The sequence below is a fragment of the Carassius auratus genome, chromosome 30 (assembly GCF_003368295.1).
Source record: "Carassius auratus strain Wakin chromosome 30, ASM336829v1, whole genome shotgun sequence".
Classification (NCBI taxonomy): domain Eukaryota; kingdom Metazoa; phylum Chordata; class Actinopteri; order Cypriniformes; family Cyprinidae; genus Carassius; species Carassius auratus.
In genome coordinates this window covers 12,533,140-12,561,060 of record NC_039272.1, presented here as the reverse complement: position 1 = coordinate 12,561,060, position 27,921 = coordinate 12,533,140, and the positions used below count along the sequence as shown (strand labels likewise).

The window sequence follows — 27,921 nt, the reverse complement described above, 5'->3', positions numbered from 1 at the left end:
TTCAAGCCTTTATTCGGGGAGTCTGCTTTCCCCAGATCCACCTCAATTCACAGCCGCGTACTGTGCAATTTTCTTAATCTACTCATTCATATAAACAATTCGAGTGTCACATGAAGGCGGGGCTCCCTGTAACTCAATAGTGACGTGATGAGGCTTGTCTTGGTTAAACCTACCAATGAAACAGGCCTTCTTGACTCCACCGGGGCTACGCGCAGCGAAAGGGTGCCGGATCATTGCAACGCAAAGCGGCACTCCGCCGCAGGTGAGGCGGGGATGCAGCATCGCTACTCTGGAGCCGTCCATCAGCACCACCACCATCAACAACAACCCACGGAGCATAGGGGTGGCCCTGGTCAGACCGCTCACCCCTTGCCAAAACAGAGCCAAGAGAACCTTCCCAGCCCTTTCAGTCAGGAAACACCGGTCAAAAGCCAAGGGATCAACCCAAGTCTCGCAGACCGTTCCAAACCCCCCCTAAGTCGGCAGCAGAGTGTTGGAGGGGCTGCCAAAACTGCGAATTGCCAACAAGATCATTGTTCGTGCAGCTGCGTATTGCAAGAGCATCAACAGCTGTTGCAGCAGCAGCAGCAGCAGCAGCATCACAATCCTCCACCTTCCCTCCAGCTACAGGTTCAGCAGCAGCGCCTGCTTAGGAGCAGCCTGCCCAACTGCTGCGTGAGGGGATCCGGGGAGCTGAGAAGCCAGCAGTCAGCCTTGCTGCTGCAGCACCGTGACAACGACAGCTTGAGATCAGGCGAGCAGCGGAATCTAGCTCATCACGGCCGTGCGTGGACGCCTGATAGATGCCAGGGAGCCAGGAACTCCGTTTCGCCGCGGAGTAAAAGCAGCCCGCTGTCATCTGACAGTCGCCTGTGGTTCGAGGAGAATAAACACAGACACGAAGGCTATAAGGTAAGCCTGCATACACCGATTCGTGCGTGCGCATGAAATACGCATCGTTTATACATGCACTCTGAAGTTTATGCTTAACAGGTGGCCAGTTTTATCAATGCACCCGATTACGCAGGCAGCGCAATACTGGGAGGTCATGCTTGAAATCGCTTGCAATCTTTCACACCAAATCTCGGCCCTGTAGATGCATAGGGCTGCTTTGTAGTTGCTATTGGTATTCGTGTTAACCTCGAAAGCATGGAAAGAAAGAACAGGCGGGGGTGTTTGCAACAGGCTGTCCATGATTCCCATGATGGCGTTTAATAGTAAGTAACCATTATGAAGCATTCATTCATTCATCCCTACACCTGCATCATTCGTATGTAGCCTAACCCTGAATATTTCTACTTCATTATGTGTGTAAAAGCTAAGCATTATTCTATCTATCTATCTATCTATCTATCTATCTATCTATCTATCTATCTATCTATCTATCTATCTATTTATCTATCTATCTATCTATCTATTCGTCTGTCTGTCTGTCTTTCTGTCTGTCAGAGCGTTTGTCGCCTGAAAGGACCAGGGGGCAGAAAAGCAAGACAGAAAGGCAAATCAGTGTCATTCATTCCTTGTGGGAGAGTCGACCCTGTTTCTGCCTCGCTGTTCCATTTTTCTGCCTGTGCAAGCCAAGGGAAAGCCCCCCTGAGTGGCACTAACATGTACTTCAGGCCTGTATTATTCATGACGGGTTAGACATCACTGCCAGAACGGAGAGACATTATCAGTTTAGTTCACAATGCACAGCAGATGGAGGTAAAACCCATCAGTGATCTCTTCCCATGAAATCTCCCATAAGTCTTTTCCCGTTGTTTGCGTCAGTGTCTGTTTCTTTCTCTGGTTGACTGGTTATTGTGTTTGACTGCATTGTGCTTGTTCTAAAAAAAAGTGATTGTTTTACCTGTGTCGTTTGATTAATTTGTTATTTAATTCATTGTTTGATGCAGAGCATTGGTAGGAAGTAAAATAACCCTGGGAGCATAAGCTGTTTGTAGACAAATTAGCTGTTTTTAGACAAATCTGTCTTTTAGGAAAACCACATTAATGCAGAATTCCTTCCACAGGGGGTTATAATTATGCAAATATTTACGCAGAGTTTACAGTTAGGCTTCTTCTTGATCGTGCATGAGAGGGAGTGAAAGCACTGGGATGTGCGGTGGATGTTGTGGGAATGACTGGTTCAGTACGAGCGAGCAGGCAGAGGGGAGAATCTCTGGGTGTTGTTGCTCTGCAGCTGTTGTTCTGCTGCTTAATCAAGGGTAATTTGTGGAGAGTATAATTGGCTGAGCTCTCTTGTCTCTGTTTGTATTCGAACAGAAACAGGCCGAAGGCTCTGCAATACCTGTATGGTATGTGTCTTTGTATTTACTGGAAGTCAGACTATGTCAAACCCTATTGCTGGGATAGTATCGATTATTAAAGGAATAGTTCACACAAAAAAGAAAAATGGCTGAAAATGTACTCACCCTCAGGCCATCCAAGATGTAGATGAGTTTGTTTCTTCATCAGAATATGTAGTTGGAAAAATTTAGCTTTTTATCACTGGCTCACCAGTGGATCCTCTGGAGTGAATGGGTGCCGTCAGAAAGAGTTCAAACAGCTGATAAAACATCCAGATAATCCACTCTAATGTTGTCGATCAATTAACGTCTTCTGAAGCAAAAATCTGTGTTTATACTTATAAAATAATTAAGATGTTTTAAACTTCAGACCAATGCTCCTGGCTGAAATACGAGTCCATTATTCATAATAACGCTTCCTCCAGTGAAAAAGTCATTTAGCCTGAATCAAGAGAGAAATATGCATGGATCAAGCAAAGTTTACAAGCAGAAGCGTTTCTTAACAGATATGTCAGTGGATTTTGATACGTGAGGTCAATAGGGGATGGACTTTTTCACCAGAGAAATAGTTATGGATTGTGGACTTTTGTCCAGAAACTGTGGATTAAAGTTAAAATGCCATAATGATAGATTCATTTGTTACAAACTCACAGCTTTTCATTTCATGAAATGTTAACTCATGGACAGGAGTTGTGTGGACTACTTGTGGATTATTTGGATGTTTTTTATCAGCTGTTTAGACTCTCATTCTGACTGTACCCATCACTGCAGAGAATCTTTTGTTAAGCAAGTGTTGTGATACTAAAAAATCTAACTCATTATCGTCTTTGCTGGCCTAAGGCTGGGAGTGAGTAAATTTTCAGAAAATTAAAATTTTTTGAGTGGTGAACTATTCCTTTAATAAAAGGATATTTTCTGAAACTAACATACTTGGGTCTTTATACATTATATACATTTAGGTACTAAGTGTTAGGTACTCAGTAATATTAATAAATGAACAAAAATGTAGGGGTTTGGGTTAGGAATAGGATTGGTTGTAATTATGCAGAATTTACTGTTATCACTAAAGTAAGTACATAACGTGTAACAAGGACACTAAAATAAAGTGTTATAAAAAACTTTGATTTGGAAACTGTGTTTTTGATTCTGCAGCTTTTGTTCTTGTTGTCTTTTAGCCCATGAGAGCCCCTGCAGTTATTTGTGTGATTGCGCACTAAATTTAACTTTGAAAACAATGAAAATTATGTTATGAAGTCAATTGCTAGAGGATGTAAATGTCTTTTTAACCTATGATTCAGGAAACAGTTTTGCATGTGAAACATTGTAAAAATCTAACTTATTGGCTACTTTTCATGATGCTGGAGTTGGCTGGACACTCTTTTTTCAGTATTCCCGGTTTCAGCTGCATTGTTAGGTTATAGCTAGTTTGCTTGTTACTAGACCAACTGCTTGCTGCCTACAAGTTACCTTTTTTATGCTTTTTTTTTTAAATCATCCAAAAAAAACCATGCAAAAAAAAAAAAAAAAAAACCATTAGAAATGTAATAGGCAAGATTTGAGTCAGCATTCATGTCTGTGTATTACTGTTGCGGGATGAGTTGTTTTGGAATGGAGGAATGATGATATGTGTGAGCAATAATAATAGTGAAATTGGCTTTTTTTATTATTACATCTCAGGAATGTTGCTTCTAGGGTTTGAGACTAGGTGTTCGTGTGATTTTTATTTTCTATTCTTTTCAAATACTGGTACATACAGTCCCAAGCATTAATATTGGCACCCTTGGTAAATATGAGCAAAGGTGGCTGTGAAAATAAATCTGCATCGTTAATCTTTTTGATCTTTCATTAAAAAAAATCACAAAATCCTTACTTCTCATTGAAGTAAAGCAATGGGAAGTGGAGGGAAAATCTTATTATGAAATAAATGTTTTTCTCTAGTTTATGTTGGCCACTATTGCTGGCACCCAATTATTGCAACATCATTTTCCCAAGATAATAGCTCTGAGTTTTCTCATATAATGCCTGATGAGTTTGGAGAACATCTGACAAGAGATCATAGAACATTCATTGATACAGTATCAGAATCACTTCAAATTCACAGTTCCTAATTTTCAGTTTTTCCTATAGGGTTCAGATCAGAGAACTGAGACGGCCATGGCAGAAGCTTCAGTGACACATTTTTGTGGTGATTTTGATGTGGATCATTGGTCTGATAGAAGATCTAACCATGGCCCATTTTAAGATTTCTAACAGAGGCAGGCAGGTTTAGATTTTTTTTATGAAAGTGACGTGACATTCAGCCAAGTATGGTGACCCATTCTCAGAATTCGTGCTCTACATTTAACCCATCCAAAGTGTACACACACAGAGCAGTGAACACGAACACACACACACACACACACACACACTGTGAACACACACCCGGAGCAGTAGGCAGCCATTTATGCAGCAGTTGGGGGTTCAGTGCCTTGCTCAAGGGCATCTAAGTCGTGGTATTGCCAGCCCGAGATTCAAACCCACAACCCTAGGGTTAGGAGTCAAACTCTCTAACCACTAGGCCACGACTCTTATCTGTTGGTATTTGATAGGATCCATGATGCCAATATCTGAACAAGATGGCCAGGACCTCCAGCAGAGGAATAGGCCCACAACATTAAAAATATATTATCTACACTGTATATTTATATATTAGTATATTTAGTATATTTATCTGTGGGCATGGGGTAACTTTGTGACCCTAGAAGCCAGTCCTGTTCAAAGTTCCAATCATGTCCGACAACTGATTATGCTGGAGTTTGGAGTGCTGTTTTTGGATGAGTGAAAATATTTTTTCTTGAAAGCTTCCCTAACAACATGTGGTGATGTAGGAGCTGTTGGCTTTCTGACCCCAAGACTCAATTAATCTCTGCGCTTCTCCAGCTGTAATCATTGGAGAGTCTTTGGTCACTCAAACTGTCCTCCTCTCCATGCATTAGGACAATATAGACACACGTCTTCTTCAAGGCAGATTTGTAACATCTTTAGATGATTGGAACTTCCTAATTATTGCCGATAGTGGAAATGGGGATTTTCTTACAGCCACTTTCTGTTTTGTGAAGTTCAACAATCTTGTTCTGCACAACAGTATATTCTTTGGTTTTACTCTTTTTGATGGATGATTAAGGGAATTTGGCCTTTGTGTTCCTCATATTTATAATCCTATGGAAGAGGAAGTCATGGCTGGAGAATTTCATGCCCCTAGTCCGCTAAAAAAACATTGTAAATATGGATGGGAATATACTTCAGAGATATTTTACTCTCTGGGATGCCAATAATTGTGGCCAAAATGCATTGGAGAAAAACATTTATTTTATAATGTGAGTTTTCCCCCAATTTCAGTTGTTTGATGTCAGTGATTGGTTAGAATTCTGTGAATTTTTTTTAATGAAAGATCAAAAACATAAACGATGCAGGTTTATTTCCACAGCCATCTTTGCTCATATTTACAAAGGGTGCAAATATTAGTTATTGGGACTATATTTGAAATCTATGCCTAAATATTTTTTTTTTAGTACAGAATGATTAATCACATGGCATTTACAGCTCCTTTGATTGGCTCAGAAATTTCTGTGGTTGAGCAAAGAGTGTAGATTTCTGATTGCAAATCCCTGATGGTAGTGCGTCAGCCAGGCAACTGGCATTGAAATGCTAACCAATAGCCTTCTCCAGTTATCATGGCTCGATCTACCTAAGAATAATAATGGCTGAAACAAATCACATGCAAATGTTTTTCTTATTTAGTTTTTTTTTTTACATTGAAAAGGCTCTGAGGGGCAATTTTTTTGCAACACGAGATGAGGGAAGATGTCTGGATGTAAAGATAACATTTTAATAGTGGAGAGCAGTTAGAAAAGATATTCTCGAATAGCGGGATCTGTAATCAGGTCTCATGTCTGCTGCAGACATTTCATTACAAAAAGAGACCTGAGGAACATAGAGTCCGATGCTACATCTGAATGAATTCAATGTCAAAATAGATTTCCTAAATTGAATTTGTACAGACCAAAGCTTGCAGACAGGGGAACGAATGAGCAGGGGAGGGTGAAGTCTAAGGGCCCTTCAGCTTTGACACGCACCGAAGAGAATATTGGTTAATATGGAAAATTAGCGAAATATGAAATTATGAGGCTGAGACAATGAAAACGCCATTGCAACTTGGTACATTCTTAGCCTGTTGCATCAAAATGGAGATGAGCAGATGTTGTTTTTGTGAGTGATATATGATAAATTTTGTAGATGTATCGCAAATCAGCATAAAAATGTTCTACAACTGTGCTGCTGTGTATTTTAAATGACTCTTCAAGGTCATGCAAAGAATTTCTATCTTTGGTTGTTACAGCAGCTGTGCTGTCATTTATGTTGGAAGTTACATTGTCATGGATCCCATTGGAAAGAAAAATCACAAATGAGATCTCTGTAATATCCAAATTGTTCCTCTTGACAGCAGTGTGATTAAACAGAGAGCAAATGGAGACTTTTGCTTAAAAAATGCGGTAATCAATGTGCCGCCTCTAGAGTTTCAGAATAGATCAATGTCACTAACTGTGTGGGAATTTGTCAAGATACTGAAGGTCTGCAATGAAAAGTAAGGGATTTCTCCACGTACAGTATATTTGTAAAAAATTTGACTAGAACAGCGACACACACACACACACACACACACATATATATATATATACATATATATACAGTCATGTGAAAAAGTTAGGGCACCCTATTGGATTCCATGGTTTTCTGTATCAGGACATAATAATAAAAAAAAGATACTAGAATCTTAAAATTGGAAAATAAAATCTCAGATGAACAACATCACATATCACACTGTCATTATTTATTTAACAAAAATGGAAATGCCATGTGTGACAAAGTTCTGTTGTAGATTTGCTGGTGTGCTTGGGATCATTGTTCTGTTGCATGACCCAATTTTGGCTCAACTTTAGCTGTCGTATGGATGGCCTCATGTTTGACTCTAAAATACTTTGGTATGCAGAAGAGTTAATGGTCGATTCAGTGACTGTAAGGTGCCCAGGTCCTATGGCTACAAAATAAGCCCAAAATCATCAGCCCTCCAGCAGCATGTATTACTTTTTGGTTCGAGGTGTTTGTGCTGATGTGCTCTTTAGGCTTTCACCAAACATGGCACTGTGCATTATTGCCAAACAACTCCACTTTGGTCTCGTCTGTTCAGTGGACTTTGTTCTAGAAGTCTTATGGTTTGTTCAGATGCAACTATGCAAACGTAAACCATGATACCATGTTTCTTTTTGAGAGAAGGGGCGTTCTTCTGGCAAGCCTTCTGAGCATGCCATACTTGTCCCATATTTGTCATCATATCATGAACTTTATTATTTAACATGAAGCCTGTATAGTCTGGGGTGAAGTCTTTGGGTTGTTTGCCATTTTCTATGAGCGTTGCACAGTCTGATCTTGGGATGAATTTTCTGGGACTTCCACTCTTGGGAGGATTGGTGTCTGTCTTCCAGTTTCCAATAATCTTCCTCACTGTGGAATAACGGACTTTAAATTGTTTGGAAACAGCTGTATTACTCTTCCCAGATTGATAGCATTGATTGACAATTGCTTCTCTAAGATAATTGCTGATGTCTTTCCCCCTTGGCATTGTGTTAACACACACCTTAAGGCTCCAGACCAGCAAACTGCTAAAACTTCTGCTTTTTTTTTTAGTATGCCCTGATGCAAAAAAAACATGAAATTCAATAGGGTGTCCTCTAACTTTTTCACATGACTGTATTTACTTTAGTGATGCTCCTGGACAAATCCTCAGTGATTTTCCCTGGGGTCATTGGGTTTAGAGTCATTAAACAATCAGACTTGTGTCCAGGTAGCAAACCCCCTATATATATATATATATATATATATATATATATATATATATATATATATATATATATACACACACACACACACACACACACACACACACACACACACACACACACACACACACACACACACACACACACACATATATATATATACACATACACACACACACTGGGAGTGACGGTAAAGAAAGAAATATATCATATTTCTATATATTATTAAGCAGCAACTCAGTCAGTGTATCATGTGATACTGAAGACTGAAATAATGCCTGCTGAAAATTTAACTTTACTATCACAGGTAAAAAACAACAACAACAACAACAACAACATAGTAAAACAGATTAAGTATTCAGTATTCACATTATTTTCTAGGGAACAGATTTTAGTATATGGTACCTTCTAACATTTCCAGGAAGAAAGACTACTAACACCTTTGACTACTGGCTTTCTCTGGACATTGAAAGAAAAAAAGAGCTAATTTGGCAACTGGCAGACCAAGTTGGCCTTGGAAAGAGTGAAAGTTTTGACAGGAGCTTTGCTATGTATTGCAATTGATCCCTGGAGCTCTTTCAACAGAGAGACAGTCGCTGCTTGTAGGAAATCAGTTCTGAACCTCTTGGTCTGTTTTATGATGTCTATAACTCCAGTGTATTTTAAAGTAGAATATACACACAAGTGGTACAAGGACAGTTGATCTATTTCTCTCGAGCTGAAATAGCCTACAGTATTTTAGAGAAATCTGTTGGAGTTCTCCACATATACTCCAAAGTATGTTTGTTTTCCAGTAAAGGCCTGAGAGTCCACACCACAAATTATAAAATATAACAATGACGGCACAGAGAAACAATATCATTGGAATCACTTTCAAAACTGTTTTTATTTTTTCCAGCAGATGAACGATAAAAATATAGACAGCTAATCCATCCTGCATTTAAAGAGCTTGAGCATTTAAAGTGGCAGTTGACATACCTGCAGCGTGCGGTTATTATACAGTAAACTGAATGTTATTGTGCATTGGTGTGGAACGCTGATATAGTTATTGTAATCGTGATCATGATTGTTTTTGGTGTAAATGAGATTAAAGTCTCTTTCTGTCCTTCATTTTTAATATTATCTAATATTATTTTTTCTGCATAGTGTGCATTAGAGTATATTAAATTAGATATTCAGAGTGTTCCTAAAAGGGTACAGATAGCACAATACTGTACTTGTGGGCAAGTTCCCACAGTCTACTTTGAAGAAAACAAACACCGAAAGTGAGACAGACAAAAAGCAGTACAGAATATATATTCTTTGTTGCCATGTCAGCAGAAAGCCATTTGAAAGACTCCATGAGAACTGTCGCCCACAAGGGGCCTTGATAGAAACATTTACTCTTGGGTGTCTTAAATACTTTTTTTCTATTCCTGAATGGTATTATTTGTAACCTACGTTTAAGCGTCAGTGTCTAGTAGCAGTATCTGCATAGATGTAGGCAGTACAGCATAGTGCAGTAACATGGATAAACAGAATATTTCAAGTAAAAACAGTGAAACTGTAAATTATGGTGGAGGTTCAAGCAGTGATTCTGGATTTAACGTGGTCTTTACAAAGGTTCAGCTAAACCAGCAAAACCAGGTTTGTGATACAAATGGTTTTCAGGTGGTGGCACAACTAGTTTTGATTAACTATGACTAATCAGCAGTGTATGTTGGATATGTGTGTGTTTGTATTCAGTACTGTTTTCAAAGCAGCTGTCATTTCTAATCCAGTGGTGTCTCTCTAGTCAGATAGAATGTGGGTCTACGTTGTGGGCTGCCTATCAGAAAATGACATTACAGAAGTAGGTCTCTGCAAATGAGTTGGCATTGTGTCAGCCCAGCAGCAGTAGCTAGATAACAGAAATGGATCCTTATTGCCATGAAAATTAGAACAGTATAAATTCAGAATAAAAATTCAATTCTGAAATAATTTAATAGTGTGAGATTATTGTAAGCAAGTTTTTTTTTCTATCATCTTCTTAGGCATTATTGCGAGTATTTTGCTGTATTTACTGTTCTGTAATATAATTACAGTAGGTGAAATATTCGCTAAATTCTAAACATTGTGAAAAATTTCAGTGTTACAATTTATTTTTTATTTTTACAGATTAAAAAATTTATATTTTCATAATTTTCCCTGGGATGCACTGATAATGTTAATGTTTTAAAAATGCTGAACCAAAACACCAAACAAATTTTATGGCATATTTCAACCCTTAGAATTTAGGATCTATTTTTTGCTACTTTGCACGTGAGACTTAATACTTTCTCTTTGTCTGTTGGGAATAATAGTATCTGTCCTACTTCCTCCATTATATTTTTACTGGGACAACCAAGTTACTGAATACTAGTGATAAACTGGTATATTCGGTTATATTTTTCTCCCTACTTTTAGTTCCTCTATGCAAACTAACCCATTTCTGTTGTATGATTTTTTTTTTTTTTCATTTTGAGTAAATATTATATAAAATAAGTTTTAATTTTAGAAAGTATGTCATTTTAGCAACTAATTTGTATTCTAAATACAGTAACATCATTACACATTCATGTGATATATACAAAGTAAAAAAAAAAAAACAGCATTTATTTGAAAATGCAATCTTTTGTATCATTGTATCTTTTTATTAATTTTGCATCCTTGCTGAATAACAGTATAAATTTCTTTTAAAAACTAAAATCTTACTGACCTCAAATCTTACTGATGATAGAATAGATTGGCCATTAGCTGTAGAAATTTTTTGCTTGTTGTTTTTACTTTAACATTTTATTATTTTTCAATTTCAAGTTTTTGTTTATAATAGTTCTGTGATATTTATCATTTAAATTAGCCCGCTCTTAAAGTAAATAATTGATTTCACATGACCAAAAGATTTCTCAGTAGTTACAGCACATAGACTATTCTCCTTCCACATGCATGCTGGCAAATAATGTAGTTTTCTAAAGAAATGTCCATTAAATCAGCGTTGTTGCAGATTGGTAGTGCTCTCCCCCTCAGCCATCACATAAGCTCCTGGACACAAAATAAGACAATGATAAAATATATTTTCATTTCTGGCAGGTGAATGCGGATGCCAACAGGCTGAGCCATGCTGGATCGCGGCCTTCCCTGTCCCACGGCGGCCCACAGTATCCTCAGATAGCCATGAACAGCTGCAAGTACAATGGAGGCATAGTCAGACCACTCAGCAGTCTGGGGGCGTCCCGGAGGAACCTAGCAGAGCTGGACTCTGAGACACAGCCTTTGCAGACCCTACACTCTTCCGGCCTTGAGGTGGTGGTCTCCAAAGGGAACGGGGAAGACCCTAGTAAGCAGTCCACTGAGAACCTTGTGAGGCAAAGACCATGCAGCGCTCCACATAAGAAGAACAAGGACATTGGCCATAAGCTCGGGCACCGGAGGGTGCTGTTCGAAAAACGCAAGCGCCTTAGCGACTACGCCCTGATTTTTGGAATGTTTGGGATTGTTGTCATGGTGACGGAGACCGAACTCTCCTGGGGAGTTTATACAAAGGTAAAATTCACCCCAGACACTGATATTTTGAAGTTTTGAAGTTTTGTCCATACAATAGAAATCAGTGGGAAGCTATGAACGAAACTAGTTAGCTGGTTTAAGATGGTCTTCCAGCACAGCCAGCAGAAAATCTAAAAATAAAAGCAAACTCAAAGTATCAATATACTATAATCGTATATAAATAATGCTAAAACATCACTCTTTGAAGGTTTATAGAATTAGGATAGGAATAAGACGTTCCTAGATTGAAATGTCCAGTACTTTTTGAGGCCACTGCAAGTATACTAGCACACTTTTGTTTTGGGTATCGTTGAAAACACATACTTGTAGTTAAGAAGTTCAACCTGCTTCACCAAGAAAACCCACTGTCTTGTAAAAACGCTAGACCAGGACTCAACAACATAAACCAGCCTGAACTACCATCAAAATTCATGCTTGTGCAAACATAATATTGTGTTCCTGTGGCTCAGTGGTAGAGCATTGCATCAACAGTGCAAAAGGTTGTGGGTTTGATTCCCAGGGAACATGCATACTGGTTAAAAAAAAAAAAAAATATAGCCTGAATTCACTGTAAGTCGCTTCGGATAAAAGCGTCTGCTAAATGCATAAATGTGGATGTAAGATTGTCTTTTTCAACAGGGCGGTGATGCATCACAAGATTTCACATGCTAAGCTGTGCTAGATTTATACGTCTTCATGCTTAGTGCTTAGATTTTTACTGTGTCATTAACTGCCTCAGCATACTGAAGTCTAGGAGTCATCTATTTATGACAGTTTAAAGACACTAGGATAAATTCATCATTGACATCAGCTACTTTGTGCATATACGTCCTTAATGGATAGAGGCATCAGAGAGCATCAATCAATGAAATATTCATAGCATGCTCTTGAAAATTACATTGTGTATTACAATTACATTCTTTTATCCCAAGGTATAAAAAGAACATGAATGAAAGAACAAGAGCTAAGATTAAGGGATAGAAACAGAAATTATGATTATATGTGAAGAAGAAAAAAAGTCGATACTCAGGGCTCAGAAAATCACTAGCCTGACTATTGTGTCTTCCAGTCAGGCAACCAAAATATACCATCTGACGGGCTATCTTGAATAGTGAAATAAAATTCCTTCCTTGATTCGCGTTGTTCATTCACTTGTAGGGGTGAAATGGATCGTAGTTGATCATTTGCAAATTTAAACATTCAAGCATTTTAAACCATTCAGTCGAATAAATAGGTGAAAGAACACAAGCTATGTTTCCCTTCTGAAAAAAAATCAAAGATTCAACCAGCTGGTTTAAGTACAACTCAGGGGTGATGTGTTCCTGTGGCAACTTCTTTGCAGCAATTTAGCAACATAAAAATTGCTTAAAATTCAGTTTAAAAGAGCGTAGTTTTGATTATAGAACAAGTGATATTAACCAAATACCTTATTTTACTCTTAAAACAAGTACTTTTATTCAAAAAATTCCTATTCAAATCCTATTCAAATGCTAATTGCTAAAAACTAAAATTCTTTATATAGGTAGCTTTCATGCATCACAAAAAAAAATAATAATAATAATAATAAGATTCCTACAAAGTTCAAACTCCACAAATTTCTGCTTCTTCTAGCATATATCAGAGACTAAAATGTAAGAGATTATAATTTTATTTTATGATTATTTTACTTTCTTTTATGTAAAGCACACTGAATTACCATTGTGTATGAAATGTGCTATATACTGTAAATAAACTTGCCTTGCCTACTGTACATTCACACAGCAGCCGTCAAGAAATGGTGTTTATCTCTCTTTTTAATATATTTACTCTTGTGGATGACACGTTTATCCAAAGCAACACACAGTGCAGTAAAGGAATATTTTTTTATGTTTCCTTACTATGCATGTTCTCTGGGAATCAAATTCTCACAAGAAAGATTGAGCTGCAAATGGTTAAGATGCAAGAACATAAAAATGTAAACTAATGTAGTTGTTTTTTTGTTTGTTTGTTTTCAATGTCTCTGCAGGAATCCTCATATTCATTTGCACTGAAATGCCTTATTAGCCTCTCTACTGTAATTCTGCTCTGTCTGATCATTCTGTACCATGCACGAGAGATTCAGGTAAGTAGCTGAATTAACCTTGGAAGCAATAAACATGAGCAGAGATTGAGACTGGAGCCTAAAAGATTACAGAGGAAGCACTTATGCCAATTCCTAATGACTTATAGTAGCAGCAGAATTAAAACTCGCCCTGGCTTTTGTAATTCCTGATATCTGCTTTCAATGTCTGTGCTTTTTTACCTATCCATTAAAAGGTCTTTATAGAAAAGACACTGATTTTGATTAATGATGGTATTACAAGTGGGGCTTATGGCTAATAGGATATATAATTTAATACAGTCCTGTCAATCAGTTGCTGTGTGAGCATTATTTAATGACTTGGAACATCAGATGATGGTCAAATTACTGAATGGATGAACAATTAAAAAAAACTTTATTCCTGATTGCAGGTTGTGTACAGCACAAACATTGAAATAAAAGAGAATAAATCCATATTATAGTCATAATACTAAAACCACAGAGAATGCTTTCATACTGTTTATATTGTATATAAGTTTATTTATATTAGACTAGTTTATACTATACAGTGCGTGTGTAATATATATATATATATATATATATATATATATATATATACACACACACACACACATATATACACACATTAAAATGTACTTCAAGCAGGTCAATTTATCACGTTTTAAAAATGTTTAGAAATTAATTTTATATAATATATTGTAAGTAACATCTAATATCAATTCTCATCCAATTCTAAATGAAAGATGATGAAAAAGATCATAATACTGCTGCAGAACCCATCAATGCATTCAAATGTGTTGTCTGTCTAAATTTCAGCTCTTCATGGTTGACAATGGAGCAGATGACTGGCGGATAGCCATGACGTACGAACGTATCTTCTTCATCATTTTGGAGCTGCTGGTGTGCGCCATCCACCCCATTCCAGGTCAGTACGTCTTCACCTGGACCGCCCGCCTGGCCTTCACCTACACCCCATCTGTGGCGGATGCAGACGTGGATATCATCCTCTCTATCCCCATGTTCTTGCGGCTGTATCTGATTGGCCGGGTCATGCTCCTGCACAGTAAGCTCTTTACGGACGCCTCATCACGCAGTATCGGAGCCCTCAATAAGATCAACTTTAACACACGCTTTGTCATGAAGACTTTGATGACTATCTGCCCAGGCACGGTCCTGCTGGTTTTCAGCATATCATCATGGATCATTGCTGCTTGGACAGTGCACGTCTGTGAGAGGTGAGATAAACCTTTGATTTCTTAAGAAACACTGTTTGTACTTGGAGTATTTAAAGTATATTCTACCCAAAAAACAACTCGCCCATGGATTTTGATCCAAAACTCTCTTTAAAGATACCTTTCTATAAAAAATGAAGTTTAAAGATTGTTAGAGTAGTGATTTGTTTTTCTTTTTTACAAGAAAAATACTGAATCAGTCTTTTTACTTTAAAATGTCATATTTAATTAAGTGTTACTTGCCATTTCTTTGTAATTCATTTTGTAATGTATTTGCAATTTCTAAGTGAAAATTGTTGTTAAAAAAAAAATATATATATACCATTATAATATATATATATACCATTTTTTCCAGTGTATGGAACACAAAATATGAATTTCTGATGACAAATCTCTGAAAATATATCTTTTACATAGTATATGTAAGTGAATTAGTCCATCAAGCTCTAAAAGGACAAAACAATCACCATAAAAGTAGTCCATTTCATTCATGCACTATTTCCATGTATTGTGAAGTCATTCAATAATTTGTGTGATGAACAGATCAAAATGATAAACTAGAATCATGAAGCTGACATTTTGCCTGTATGGCTTTTATAGTCCATTTCAGAGTTTATTAGAAGTAAGGGAGCAATATCATACATTTCAGTCTGTTCCTCACTTAAAGGCTTCATAAGTATTGGAATATGCCACATATATGGACTACTTATATCATACTTTTATGGTTCTTTCTTGTCATTTTAAAGCTTGACAGACCAAGTCCCAATTGACTTTTATTATATTGAAACAAGTAATCAGGATATGCATCTAACAGTGGGTTAAGGTCTCTCTCTCTTTTTTTTGTTGAGGTAATAATGAAAGATTTTTCTTTTTTGTGTAAATAATTCTTTTATTTATGTAATTCTTTTCATGCGGTGCAGTTGGTCAAGACCCTATGTTGTTGCCTTTAAAATGTGATGTCAGAGGCAAGCGGATGTGTGTGTGTTTCATTGTTTACGGTTTTGTTCTATGTTTCTCCCACATGGCTGCTGCTGGATAGGGGTCCAAAGTGAGTCTGTGATCTGCAAGGAAAAACTATCACTTGGCTCTTAGCTTCTGCTCATCTCTTGATGAGCTATACTTGCAAAACGGCAAATTGCTGGCATCCTGGAAATCCCAAATTCTATTTATTTCCAAATTCGGATCTATTTGTTTTCTCCTATAAATGGTCTGTCATCTTGTAGCCTCTGATAAAGAGTGGTCTTAGTGTTAGGTAATTACATTTTTGATTCATTCTTTTGATTTTGGGATTTTCACGCAGCTGACACCATGTGTCAACATGGTGGTCATCATGTTCATGGCAGCCTGTTCTTTTCCTAAAGCGCTGTCATATATTTGACCTTTTCTGGTGCTCTCAAGTGCTATTCTTACCAAGATGCCATCTTGACCTAGACCTCGGAGGAGAGTAAAGATCCAGTATGTTGTCATGACCCATAAACATAGAGAGAGATGCACAGCTATGCTAATAAAGTCATCATGAGCTCTTTAGCCAGGTTCTGCACCCACTTCTTACCCATTAGGCTATACGTGCCACATCATCCACCTGCTTTTTCTTTAATGCACTGCACCACAACAGTAGTCAGTAATGTATATATGTGTTTTCTTCAACTATGACCACTTTTGATCCTGGCTTATAGAATGTAGGCCTAGTCACATTTTTCACAGTTCTATTGCTGTTGTTTAATTTGTTTACTCAGAAAGTTTAACAGCTGACATAAATGCATCACAGGAGAATTGCTAGCATTCTATTCATTCCAATTCTTAGCATTCTGATGTTATATTTATTGGTAGCATTCTATTCTTAACTTCTTCCCCACACAAAGTTACAGCATTGTTGTATTGATAGCGATAGATTTTCTTTGTTTTACATGGTCTTACTCATGATGCAAATGATGCCGCAACTGAGGACTGGCATATTTTAACATTAAATAGAAAGCTAAAAACAAAAACTAGAAAAAGTGTTAAAAGTTATTGAAATGTAAAAACATTGTTTGATTAATTTCATATTTTATGACTGAAAATAGTTATTTAAATGATTTAATCTTACAAATTAATTAATTTAGTTTTTAACCTGATCTGAGGTACAAGAATCACTAATTTAAGTAACTTTTTCAGATTTTAATTTCTTCCACACAGTATTGGTTATGGTGTTAGTGATATTTTTCTTAGTTTTACATTGTAATAGCTTAGTACGATAAAACTTTGTCAGTTGGTCACGATGCAAATAATTCATTCAATAATATAACATATAAAAATATATAATATAATCCAATATAGAACATATATATAAAGATGCAAATATTATTATATTTTGTGGTTTACTGAACAAATTGCTCTTTCTTTAAATAAATTCAATTATAATTAACATTTTTGTAGGGATAAAAATTAACCTCAGCTTCTGCTCTAAACTTTAGGGAGCCCTTTATGTTACTTTAAGATGAAAACTTTATTCATTTATTCATTACTAATTACTATTTATTTATACATTCATTTAAACATAAGAATCTACATGTATGCAAACATGTAAACTGCTCATAATGCATACGCTTTTTAATTAACCTCTAAATGATAAAAATTATATTTGTTGTTGAAATATATTCATTTACACAATGACTCTCATGACTTGTTCCATAACAGATTTATTTAAACATATATTAAATAAATTAAGACATTACTAACAGATATGTCTTCCAGTTTCAAATGAAGTTCCATTTATGCAGTGGTTAAATCAATGCTGTATTTGCTCGGTTCATATGCGCACCGAACTAAAAGACCCATACCGTAAATCTTCAATACAAATACGTTTACCGTTACACCTCTAAAATATATATATATATATATATATATATTATATATATATATATATATATATATATATATATATATATATATATATTAGAGGTGTAACAGGGAACAAGGATAAAACTTCAAAACTCCAAGTCTATCATAATTGTTGAAAAACACATATCTTCAATGAAGTTTATTTTTCTTACCCCATTTTTTTCTTGTTTTGAGAATTTGTGTTGTTTTAAAATTAAAACAATAAAAAGTTTAGTTTTTCAGATAAATGTATCTTGTTTTATGCATGCCTATATATGGTTACTGGAAAGACATTTCGATTTAGAAAATAGATTTTTTTTTGCAGTGTGGCTGAGAAAAAAGTGCTGAGGACACCAACTAAGCTAATGTGCTAGTCAGGTGTCATGCTAGCTTGTTATTTTTCTGTATTCTTATGTCTTGTGTAAGAGTTATAGTGGATGAATCTGTCGGAGGAATGGAGAGGTGCTTTATCAGCACCTTAGAATCCTCCGAGACACTGTATTTCGCTTCACTTCACCCCTAAATGGCCACAGCTACTTCTTCACTTTAAATCATTTGCCAGCAGGCTAGTCGACAGAACTCGTTTAATAGCACTCAAGCTAATGAGTTCTCAGTTTAATTCATAGGCATAGAAGCTGGATGCTCACTGATTGATTTATTTGAACATAAATGTAGATTTCCTCTGTAATCAGCACATGGACATATTGTTCATGCTGACGGAAGATGGATTTGAGGCCAAGAGAAGACCTTGTTCTGAAACTTTGACATCATCATAATTTTTTTTTTTCTTCTTCTCTATATTTGGTGTTTGGGGCGAATGTTACTGAAACTGAGAAGACTGTTTTGTTAAGATTTTTTGTTTGTTTGTTTGTTTTCTGAAAGAATCAACATAGATGTTATGCTTTTCCCTTTACAGAAATTTGCCGCGGTAACCTCCAAAAGTGTAACCAAAAGTATAGTAACTGTGATGATTGTTACTTTCAGAATGTTTCTGCCATATATATATATATATATATATATATATTTATAATTTTTTACAGTAATGCCAGAAATGCTAAGTCACCACGTGTTTAATTCTAGTAGCAGTTACTGTGGTAAATTTCTGTAAGGGACAAATCTATGTTTAAGATTCTGTGATATGTACAAATGGAGCTCTCAAGTAAGTGTTCTCTGATTTGAGATAATGCTAAAGTGCCTTGGTTGAAATCGACTGCCTGAACGCTCTTATGTGCCCCATACTGTCAGAGCAGTGCATTATCTGAGTTCATGGCAGCTTTGGATTTGTTTACACTGCCAGCATGTTTTTCCATATACCCTTTTTATTCTCGTGTAATGGACTGTGACTCCCACAAGTTTTACACAGACGCATTCTCCACACCAGACCGAGCTAGAACACTGGGGAACAAGAGCAAGCCATCTAATGGGCCCTGGCTGCCCTCTTGATCATACGAGCAGAATATGGACAGCACACCTTTCAAATTACGTACACAAAGGCACCTTGATTCGTATTTGGCTTGTCCACTTTTTTTTATCCAGTGTGGACAGGCCTGAATATTGATATATGCTGTTTCATTCAATACTTATTGATATTGCACTTTAGGTTGCCTTTAAGATTACCCTTCAAATGTAATCGGGCTCTTCAAAGACCCCAATGCAAATTGTACCTGTCTATTTAAGCTGTGCACCAGTGTCAACGTGCAGTGCTGCTCAAATTTCGAACAGACTGTTTGTATATAGCTTTTGTAACCATATTATTTAGTATAGGACAAATCAATGAAAATATGATTGCAGCAGCACAGCGTATTAAGTAGGGGTTGGAAACCTGGACTCTGCTACGAGAGTACTGTAGCTCCAGGTTCATTTTGTTTGTCACTGTAAATGTAGCTACTATTGTATTTACTTAAATGTGTTTAAATTATTAAAATACCTAAACTAAGATTCAAGATTAACTCAATTGTTTTCATTTAATTTTGTTTGTCAACGTCAATATAAGTTTTATTATATCTAATGTAATATTTGGAAATTCTATAAATAGTCTAAAGTGTCGTCTTCCAGTTAATTTGGTTTCTTAAGATAAATGTAGACAGTATAATATGTATTAATTTATTCAAAATGATTAAATAATCAAAATAATAAATACATTTAGATTTTAACCTAAACTAATATACAAGAACCAGTTCAGTTATTTTCCTTCAGTTTATTTAGTTTGTCAACATAAATGTAGCTAAAATTATATTTCTTAATTGATTTAACTTCTTGAAATAATTTAAATTAAACAAGTTAGTGTAATTTTGAACCTGAATATAAAATAATCTCTTTTTCCTAATTTAGATTAATTAAATGTATTAAAATTTGAACTTTTTTCATTTTTGTTTATTTATATTATATTTCACAAACTCGAACTGGGATCACCTTTAAACAATTTTTCTTTTTGAGAATGATCCTGTAAGGTGTTGTTTAATTACTAATCCAGTTTGTTTTCTTGTCATTTTATCTCATCAGATATCATGATAAAGTGGAAGTCACCAGTAACTTCTTGGGAGCCATGTGGCTGATCTCCATAACCTTCCTGTCTATTGGTTATGGAGACATGGTGCCCAACACATACTGTGGGAAGGGAGTGTGTCTTCTTACTGGGATCATGGTGCATCTCTCTTTTATCCTTCTAATTATGAACAAATGATGTGCAAGTTTTACATTTCAGACTTTCGTGTTCTTGTGAGTCTATCTGCATATATTTTATAGTTATTAGTGTCCACTCTGCCATAACATCATCACGCAATAAAGCCATTTTGTAGATAGACTGCATATGAAAATTCTATTTTCGAGACATTTGCACCCTTGTGAGTTTATCTGCATATTTTTTATAGTAATTAGTACCCACTCAGCCGTAACGCCATCAAACTGTAAAGCCATTTTATAGAGCAACTGTATATAAAAAGCCTTCTTAATGATTGTGCATTGATTTGTGTTTTTTGTGTGTTTCCAGGGGGCCGGTTGCACTGCCCTAGTGGTGGCTGTCGTGGCCAGGAAGCTAGAGCTCACCAAGGCTGAAAAGCACGTCCATAACTTTATGATGGACACTCAACTCTGCAAAAGAGTGAGCATATTTTAATATACAGAATTGTTGATGCAAATGTTGATGTTGCATAAGCCGTGGAAACCGGCCAAGGTTCCCTTGATGAGATCATCTTCTAGACAAAATCTGGCAGGCACATTTAACCCATATTGCTAATTTACCAGGAGTCTACATCTAGTATAATTTAATATTTTCCAGACATACTGTACATCTTTCGGTCTACACTAGCTGTAGTGATGTTTTCAAATTAATATTTCAGTTTCTTATCTGGATTTGATTTACTCGCAGGTGAAAAACACGGCTGCTAATGTACTCAGGGAAACATGGCTAATCTACAAACATACAAAGCTTGTGAAGAAGATTGACCATGCCAGGGTCAGGAAACATCAGCGCAAGTTTCTGCAGGCCATACACCAGTACGTATATTTGCAACATCTGTAATCCTCCTTTTGCTATGTGTGCTGTCTGCATTTGTATTTTTATATGAGATGAGATATAAATCTAAATTTGATGGTGCTTAAAACTAGATTTAGTTCAAGTTCTCGCTTTCCAATTAAGGGAATCTCAAGTTTTTTTAATGGAGTTCTGGAAATGAAATTGAACCTTTTAGACTCTATCTCAACCTCATATTTCCTTCGTAATTTATTGCCACGGCATTTTAAGATCTTGGGTGTTTTACCTGTCAGATCATGGGGTGAAATCTTGATGCTGATGATGCCGAAAATAAAAAGTTAGGGATAGTACAGAGTTAGTATATCGGACAAGCAGCGTAATTGTGTGCATAAATTACCAAATGCACTTTCTGGTTACAAACTACTGTCTTGGTGAGATGTTAATGTAAGCTCAGTAGAATTGTCTTAAGTAAATGTACAAAAAATAAATTCCCATAATATCAGACCAGTGCATTGGAACTTAAAGTGTAATTGCATGCCACCGCCTATTATCATGTTAATATTGATCAAACAATAATACTGGCAAAGAAAAAGAGAGAACCCACTCACTGCTGTTAGTTATTTCTTTGTTCTTTATTGCTGACTATCTATTTGTTTCCTTAATTGAGATATATTTGAAGTCTACATAGCATTGCTTTGATTTAATTTGTTTTTATTTATATAAATATGACACTTTTTAAATAAAAGAGTGTGTTTCATAGCATATTAGTTTTTCCTTTGAAACTTTTATGGAGCGTAATGAAATATCACTGTTGATAAATGGCCTGGGGTCTCATTTATAAACATTACGTACGCACAAAATGGGACTTGTGTAATATATGAAATATGTACGCACTGAACAGACATTATAGACCATGCGTATGCACTCTTTTTCCTGGAGTGAGAAAAGTAACAAGTACACAACTATCTGTATACAAATTTACATAAACTACATACCTTGAATAGGTGCAGTGATAATAGCTTACTGTACAGTACATACTGTACTCAGAGGTGTTGATGTCATGTGAAGGCATCTCTATAACATTATGAAAAATACCAACGTATTTGAAAGATACAGCTTGAAGAAAATGGTAATTTAACATATCATTTTTTAAATATTTTGTCAGTGAGGAATTCTATACTGCAATAAATATAGGCCTATCTGTTTCCATAAATAAATAAATAAAAACAATAAGCTATAAGATGTTCACCTTATCAGCAAAACTGCATAAATTACATTTGATTCGAATTGTTAAAAAATAATTGAAATACTATTTGGCCAGTGGAAATGAATGAGAATATTTATCGGAGAACTATTTTAAAGTTTTGTTTTTATGGATATATTGATATATTTATTCTAAAACAACAAGGATACTGGATGATTTTTAGCAATAAAAAAACGATGTTTGCCACAAATGGCATTTTTAGTCCATATCTCATATTTCCTTAACGTCTTGTTCCTTTGACAGTATTATTAAACATGGTATCACATGGATGTGCATGGAAATGATATACAGATGAGGTTATGTCCGATGAGTCGGGTTGGAGATGCACACACATACAATCTTCTCCTGACCAGGATTTTATACGCATGGTTTTATAATCTGAAAACTTTTGTGCATACGTACACTTATAGGATGAAATCTACTGAGAGTTTTACAAATGAGACCCCTGGTGAAGCAAATCAAATGGCAGTTTTTTTTTTTTTTTTTCAGTCAGTCATAAAAGTTTGAAAGTCTTATAGTGTGGTGTGCAACTTGAGGATTTAAAAAAAATTGATTCTGTGTTCCATTTGTTTTGCCTTAAATCACTGCAGAGCTCAGAAGTAAGTCATGTCTTCTCTTTTTTCTTTACCATTGGAACTCTTTTTCATTTTTCTAAGTCTTACTCAGCAGTATCAACCAACATGATGAACATTGAAAACATTTGAAGCTGGGCTCCATTTTTATTTAGCATTTGTTATCCATTACGGTATTTAGATGAACTGCATTTACATGTTTCACCGGCCTTTTAAGGTATTTGGAGGGAAAGTTCTTCACATCTTCTCAGCTTCAAATTTATCAGATGCCACAATGTCTGAAATTCATTCATCTAGCCTGTACCAGATTTCCACAGAACCTCACACTGCACTTTCATCCTTTTAGTCATAAAACCTGCTAGTCTGCTGGTCTGCAGTGTTTTCTTGCAAACACAAATCTGTTGCAAATCATTCTTATCGAGATACACTTACAGAAATATTGAACGTGAATCTTATAAGACTGCATTAGACGTTTTAGACTTAAGAATAAGGTTGATTAAATGATGAACAGTTTTAGCTGAACTAGTCCTTTAGGTGTTGTAACATTTTCTGGACATGCATAGGTGCACATAGGTACATAGACAAGAACATAGGTTCTCCGATGTGAATTGCCAGTCCTGCCTCTGTTTGGCACGCAGTCAAAGAGAAAGTGCAACTGCTGAGCACAACAGTTCATTTATAATGTATTTGGCCTTCACTTTTACGAGACCGCATAAACATTCCCTTGCCTAATGCATACAATCATAAAATTCTATAAATATCTGCACATTAAATGCTTCATAAACTCAGCAAATCGGCCTGTGTTGTGGAGAAGGTAACAATTGCATCTGGAGTGCAGGGAACTATGGAGGTCTGGGTACAGAAACAAACAGACCAATTTTGGCCGTCCCAAAATTGAGAGTTCATCTTTACAACAGTGCAAGCACATGTGAAAAAGTGCAAAGTGTCCACTTTTTATTTTCCATAAAGCTTGCACACCTTTTTCGTTTTTTGATGGGAGGGGGAGAGTTTGAAGCAAATAGATGGTTGGGGTTGGTTTAGGTTAACTCTGGAGAAGACATTTACAATATTTTTTGGAAAAGACACTAAAAGCCATCATGTTATGTTTATATTCTGCATGTGAGTATTACTGACAAGCATTTTTCTCAAGAAATTGTTCTTAGATTCAAAAAAAAAAAAAGTTTCTTGTTCTACACAAGAATCTCCCCTTTCCTTTCCGGGTTATGTTCGTGCTTTCCTTGAGGAAAGCCCAGCTATGTGTATCTAGAGAGTTTCTGGTGTTGGCTTTCTGAATTCAATAGGCACTGAAATTAGGTTAATGCTAATGCATCATTGTTAGCACATCTGTCATTACCATGGGGCACAAACCGTGTGTCCACATTCTGTGTTTTTATCACTTCATCTGTTTCCACACTACAGTCTGACACAAAATAATGAATGTCTGCCATCATCACACTGATAAAGGTGGTGTTTGGGTTGTATTTTTGCACATTTTGAACCATTCATGATGCAATAGAGCTGCGTAGTCATGATGTCAATTTGATGGCCTGTCAGACAGGTGAAAAATTATAATAGGATTTGAAAATTTTTAGTTTATGGTCTTTGATTTACTTTTAAATTGAAGTCTGTGATTAACATAAGCTTACTTGACTTTCAGATTTAGTTTGAAAATATAAATTCAAACATGAATTCTGACCACAAGTATGTGAGTTTATTCAATTATTATTACTATTATTATTATTGAAAATATTAATATTTTATATATATACAGAATCAAGCTTAATAAATTATACTATAAAATATAAACTATATGTATATAATATAAAATATATATTATATATAACATAAAATATAATAATAAATAATAATAATATATATAAAATATAAAATATATGTATATATGTATGTATGTGTGTGTATATATATGTATGTATGTGTATATATATATGTATATGTATGTATGTGTGTGTATATATATATATATATATATATATATATATATATATATATATATATGTATATGTATATGTATATGTGTGTGTGTGTGTGTGTGTGTAATAGAAATATGTTCATATCAAATTATGTATATTAAAAATGTATAAAGTAACATTTTTCTACCAAATTAAAACACAGGATAATAACATCTCAATAAAACAAAATAAAAATTTACCAACAAATAGTTTCAATATCAAACTAAAATCTTTTGACTTTATAGCTACTTTTAAACAGTATGCTTTTATTGCTTCATAATGTCTATCTGCATTTCATTACTGTCCATTACATTTAGTGGAGAATTTCTAAATGCATCAGATCACCATCTAAAAAAAATCTGCAGCACAGTTTCGTGACTTTGAGGTAGTATTATAATATCCATGTCCATATGCTTATGGAGTTTTGGGACAATGGCTCAACTGTTGTTCTTTTCGACCCCTTCTTTTTTTATTTTACCTCCTGTGGCTGAATAAGTTTGCATGTCTGACTGGACCGAACTGGAATGTAAATGTTTGCATGTGGACACATCATTTAATGGAAGAATAATCATAATGTGACACTTTATAGCTTCTAGATTTCAGCCTAATTGTCAAACTCTGTTTCTTCCTCTTTCCCTGCTAATTTCCCTGCTCTTTTCATTGACACCTCATCACAACCTCATGCACTTGTTTTTGCTCTCCTTCCTCTATAAACTACTGTCTCCATTATATATCTGTGTGTCTTCTTTCCTTGTGGCCCATCTTTTTCTCTTTGTCTGTCCACCTGCTCCCTGGCATCATTGTTTTCCCAGACTGCGAAGTGTGAAGATGGAGCAAAGGAAGCTGAATGATCAAGCAAACACACTGGTGGACTTAGCAAAGGTGAGTACAGTCTTAAGTAGTAGATCTGTAGTGACATGTTTGGTAGTCTTGTAGTATTGCCATGCACTGTAAGGAGTGCATGTTTATTCTATGGAATGGATGGATTTATTAAGCAGCACGTCTGTTTCCAACAAAGATAATAATAACAACACTTAGTTCTTGAGCACCAATTTTAAACATTTTAAAATGTATTCAAATAGAAAACTGTTGTATTAAACTGTAATAATGTTTCACAATAGTATTTTTCTTTTTCTGTATTGTTGATCAAATAAATGCAGAGAAACTTTCAAAATCTTATCAACCCAAAACTTTTGCAAGGTACTCTGTGTGCTCATATGTGAAAACTGCACTTAGGGCACTGTAAATTTGGGTAAAATGGACCATGTTACCTGAATGAACCTCTAAAATAGTATGTGAAATAGTATACAGTATGCAGCATGACCTGCATCATATTATTTGGCAAGTGACGTCTGTGCCTGAATAAATAATGGGAATTTTATTTAAATTCGTTATTTGACAACGTATGTGTGTAAATATGTATTTTGTGTCTTTTCATTTTTAATATTACTGTATGTTTTAAATGTTTTGAATTTCTTTTTATATTTTAAATGTTTTCGTTTTTTTGTAGACCGAAAATGTGCTTACTTTTCCATGTCAGTAGATAACACTGTGTATTTATATATGTGATGCTTGCATTTTTATGTCTACTAATAGTGTTTTTCACTTTTCACTTCTTCAGACACAGAATGTGATGTACGACCTGGTCTCAGAGCTGCAGGAGCGCAGCGAGGAGCTGGAAAAGCGGATCGGTCACCTAGAGACAAAACTGGACTCCATAAACAACAGTCTGCAGGCTCTGCCTGGCCTGCTCTCACAAGCCATACAGCAGCAACAGCACCACCTGCTGGACGGGCTGACCCAGCGTGGATTCACTCTCACGCGCCCCTCCTCGCAGACCTCCGATCGCTCCTGGGCGTCATCCGTGCACCGGCGGAGATCACCCTCTACTGCACCACACACGTCTTCTGATAGCGGCTAGCACGCTCACACACTCAAAATCATACTCTAATCCTACACACACACTCCTACACACCTCTATCACCAACTAACACTGCTAAATATACTTTTAGTACTGAAACGTTAATAAAAATGACAACTTCAACACACTGGAATAAAAATGTAATGAATTAACTCATCATGGTAGAGATATGGTTTATGTTTAGCCATTGTATGGCTGTTTAACGTTAGCTTTTTTGTAAAGCCCTTGTATAGTATGGACTGGATTCAGACTGCAGGGGGTGAAATTCTGTTTGGAAACAGAAAATTTAATGGAGCTAACCTCATGGAAATACAGAGGATTGAGAAGGAAGGAAAAATGGGAGAGGAAGTCACCAGACAGGCAGACATTAAAGATATATGCTAAGTTCTGAATAGCATACTAGCATGCTACTTACTCTTACTGCAGTATATATTTGTATACAGTATGCAAATTGTCTGTATGCATTAAAATTCCCTGGCATTTATCAGAGAACAGTGCGTTGAATACCGTACCTATATCAAGTTTTCTTTTTCAGTGTTAGTAGTTTTAAGTATAAAACATTTTGACATTAAAACAAGACATTTTTTACCCAAAATTCAGTTAACCCTCATGTTGTCCTTGGTCATTTGAGACCAAATAAAATGTATGTTTTGAAATGTTTACATTTTTTACTTCATCGGAATGGAACAAAACTTGGGGACTTTTGTGGCACTTCCTAAACAACTAAACATACAATCCCTAGTAAAAAAAAAAAAAAAACTAATGTATTTAAAATACATTTATTTCATAAAAAGTATAGTTCAAATCTATTAACATATTTACATAACATATTAACTGACATATTGCT

At 35.7% G+C, this 27,921-nt stretch overlaps 1 protein-coding gene across 1 annotated transcript; it reads left to right on the top strand.

Annotated features, from left to right (window-relative positions):
* On the top strand, window positions 1-27,921 carry LOC113049244 (small conductance calcium-activated potassium channel protein 2-like). Its single transcript, XM_026211416.1, has 10 exons — window positions 1-912; window positions 11,252-11,704; window positions 13,710-13,805; window positions 14,601-15,019; window positions 20,378-20,519; window positions 20,865-20,975; window positions 21,243-21,370; window positions 23,202-23,210; window positions 25,966-26,035; window positions 26,775-27,921. The coding sequence occupies exons 1-10, from the start codon at window positions 148-150 to the stop codon at window positions 27,072-27,074; spliced, it is 2,493 nt and encodes an 830-aa protein (XP_026067201.1). The 5' UTR covers window positions 1-147; the 3' UTR covers window positions 27,075-27,921.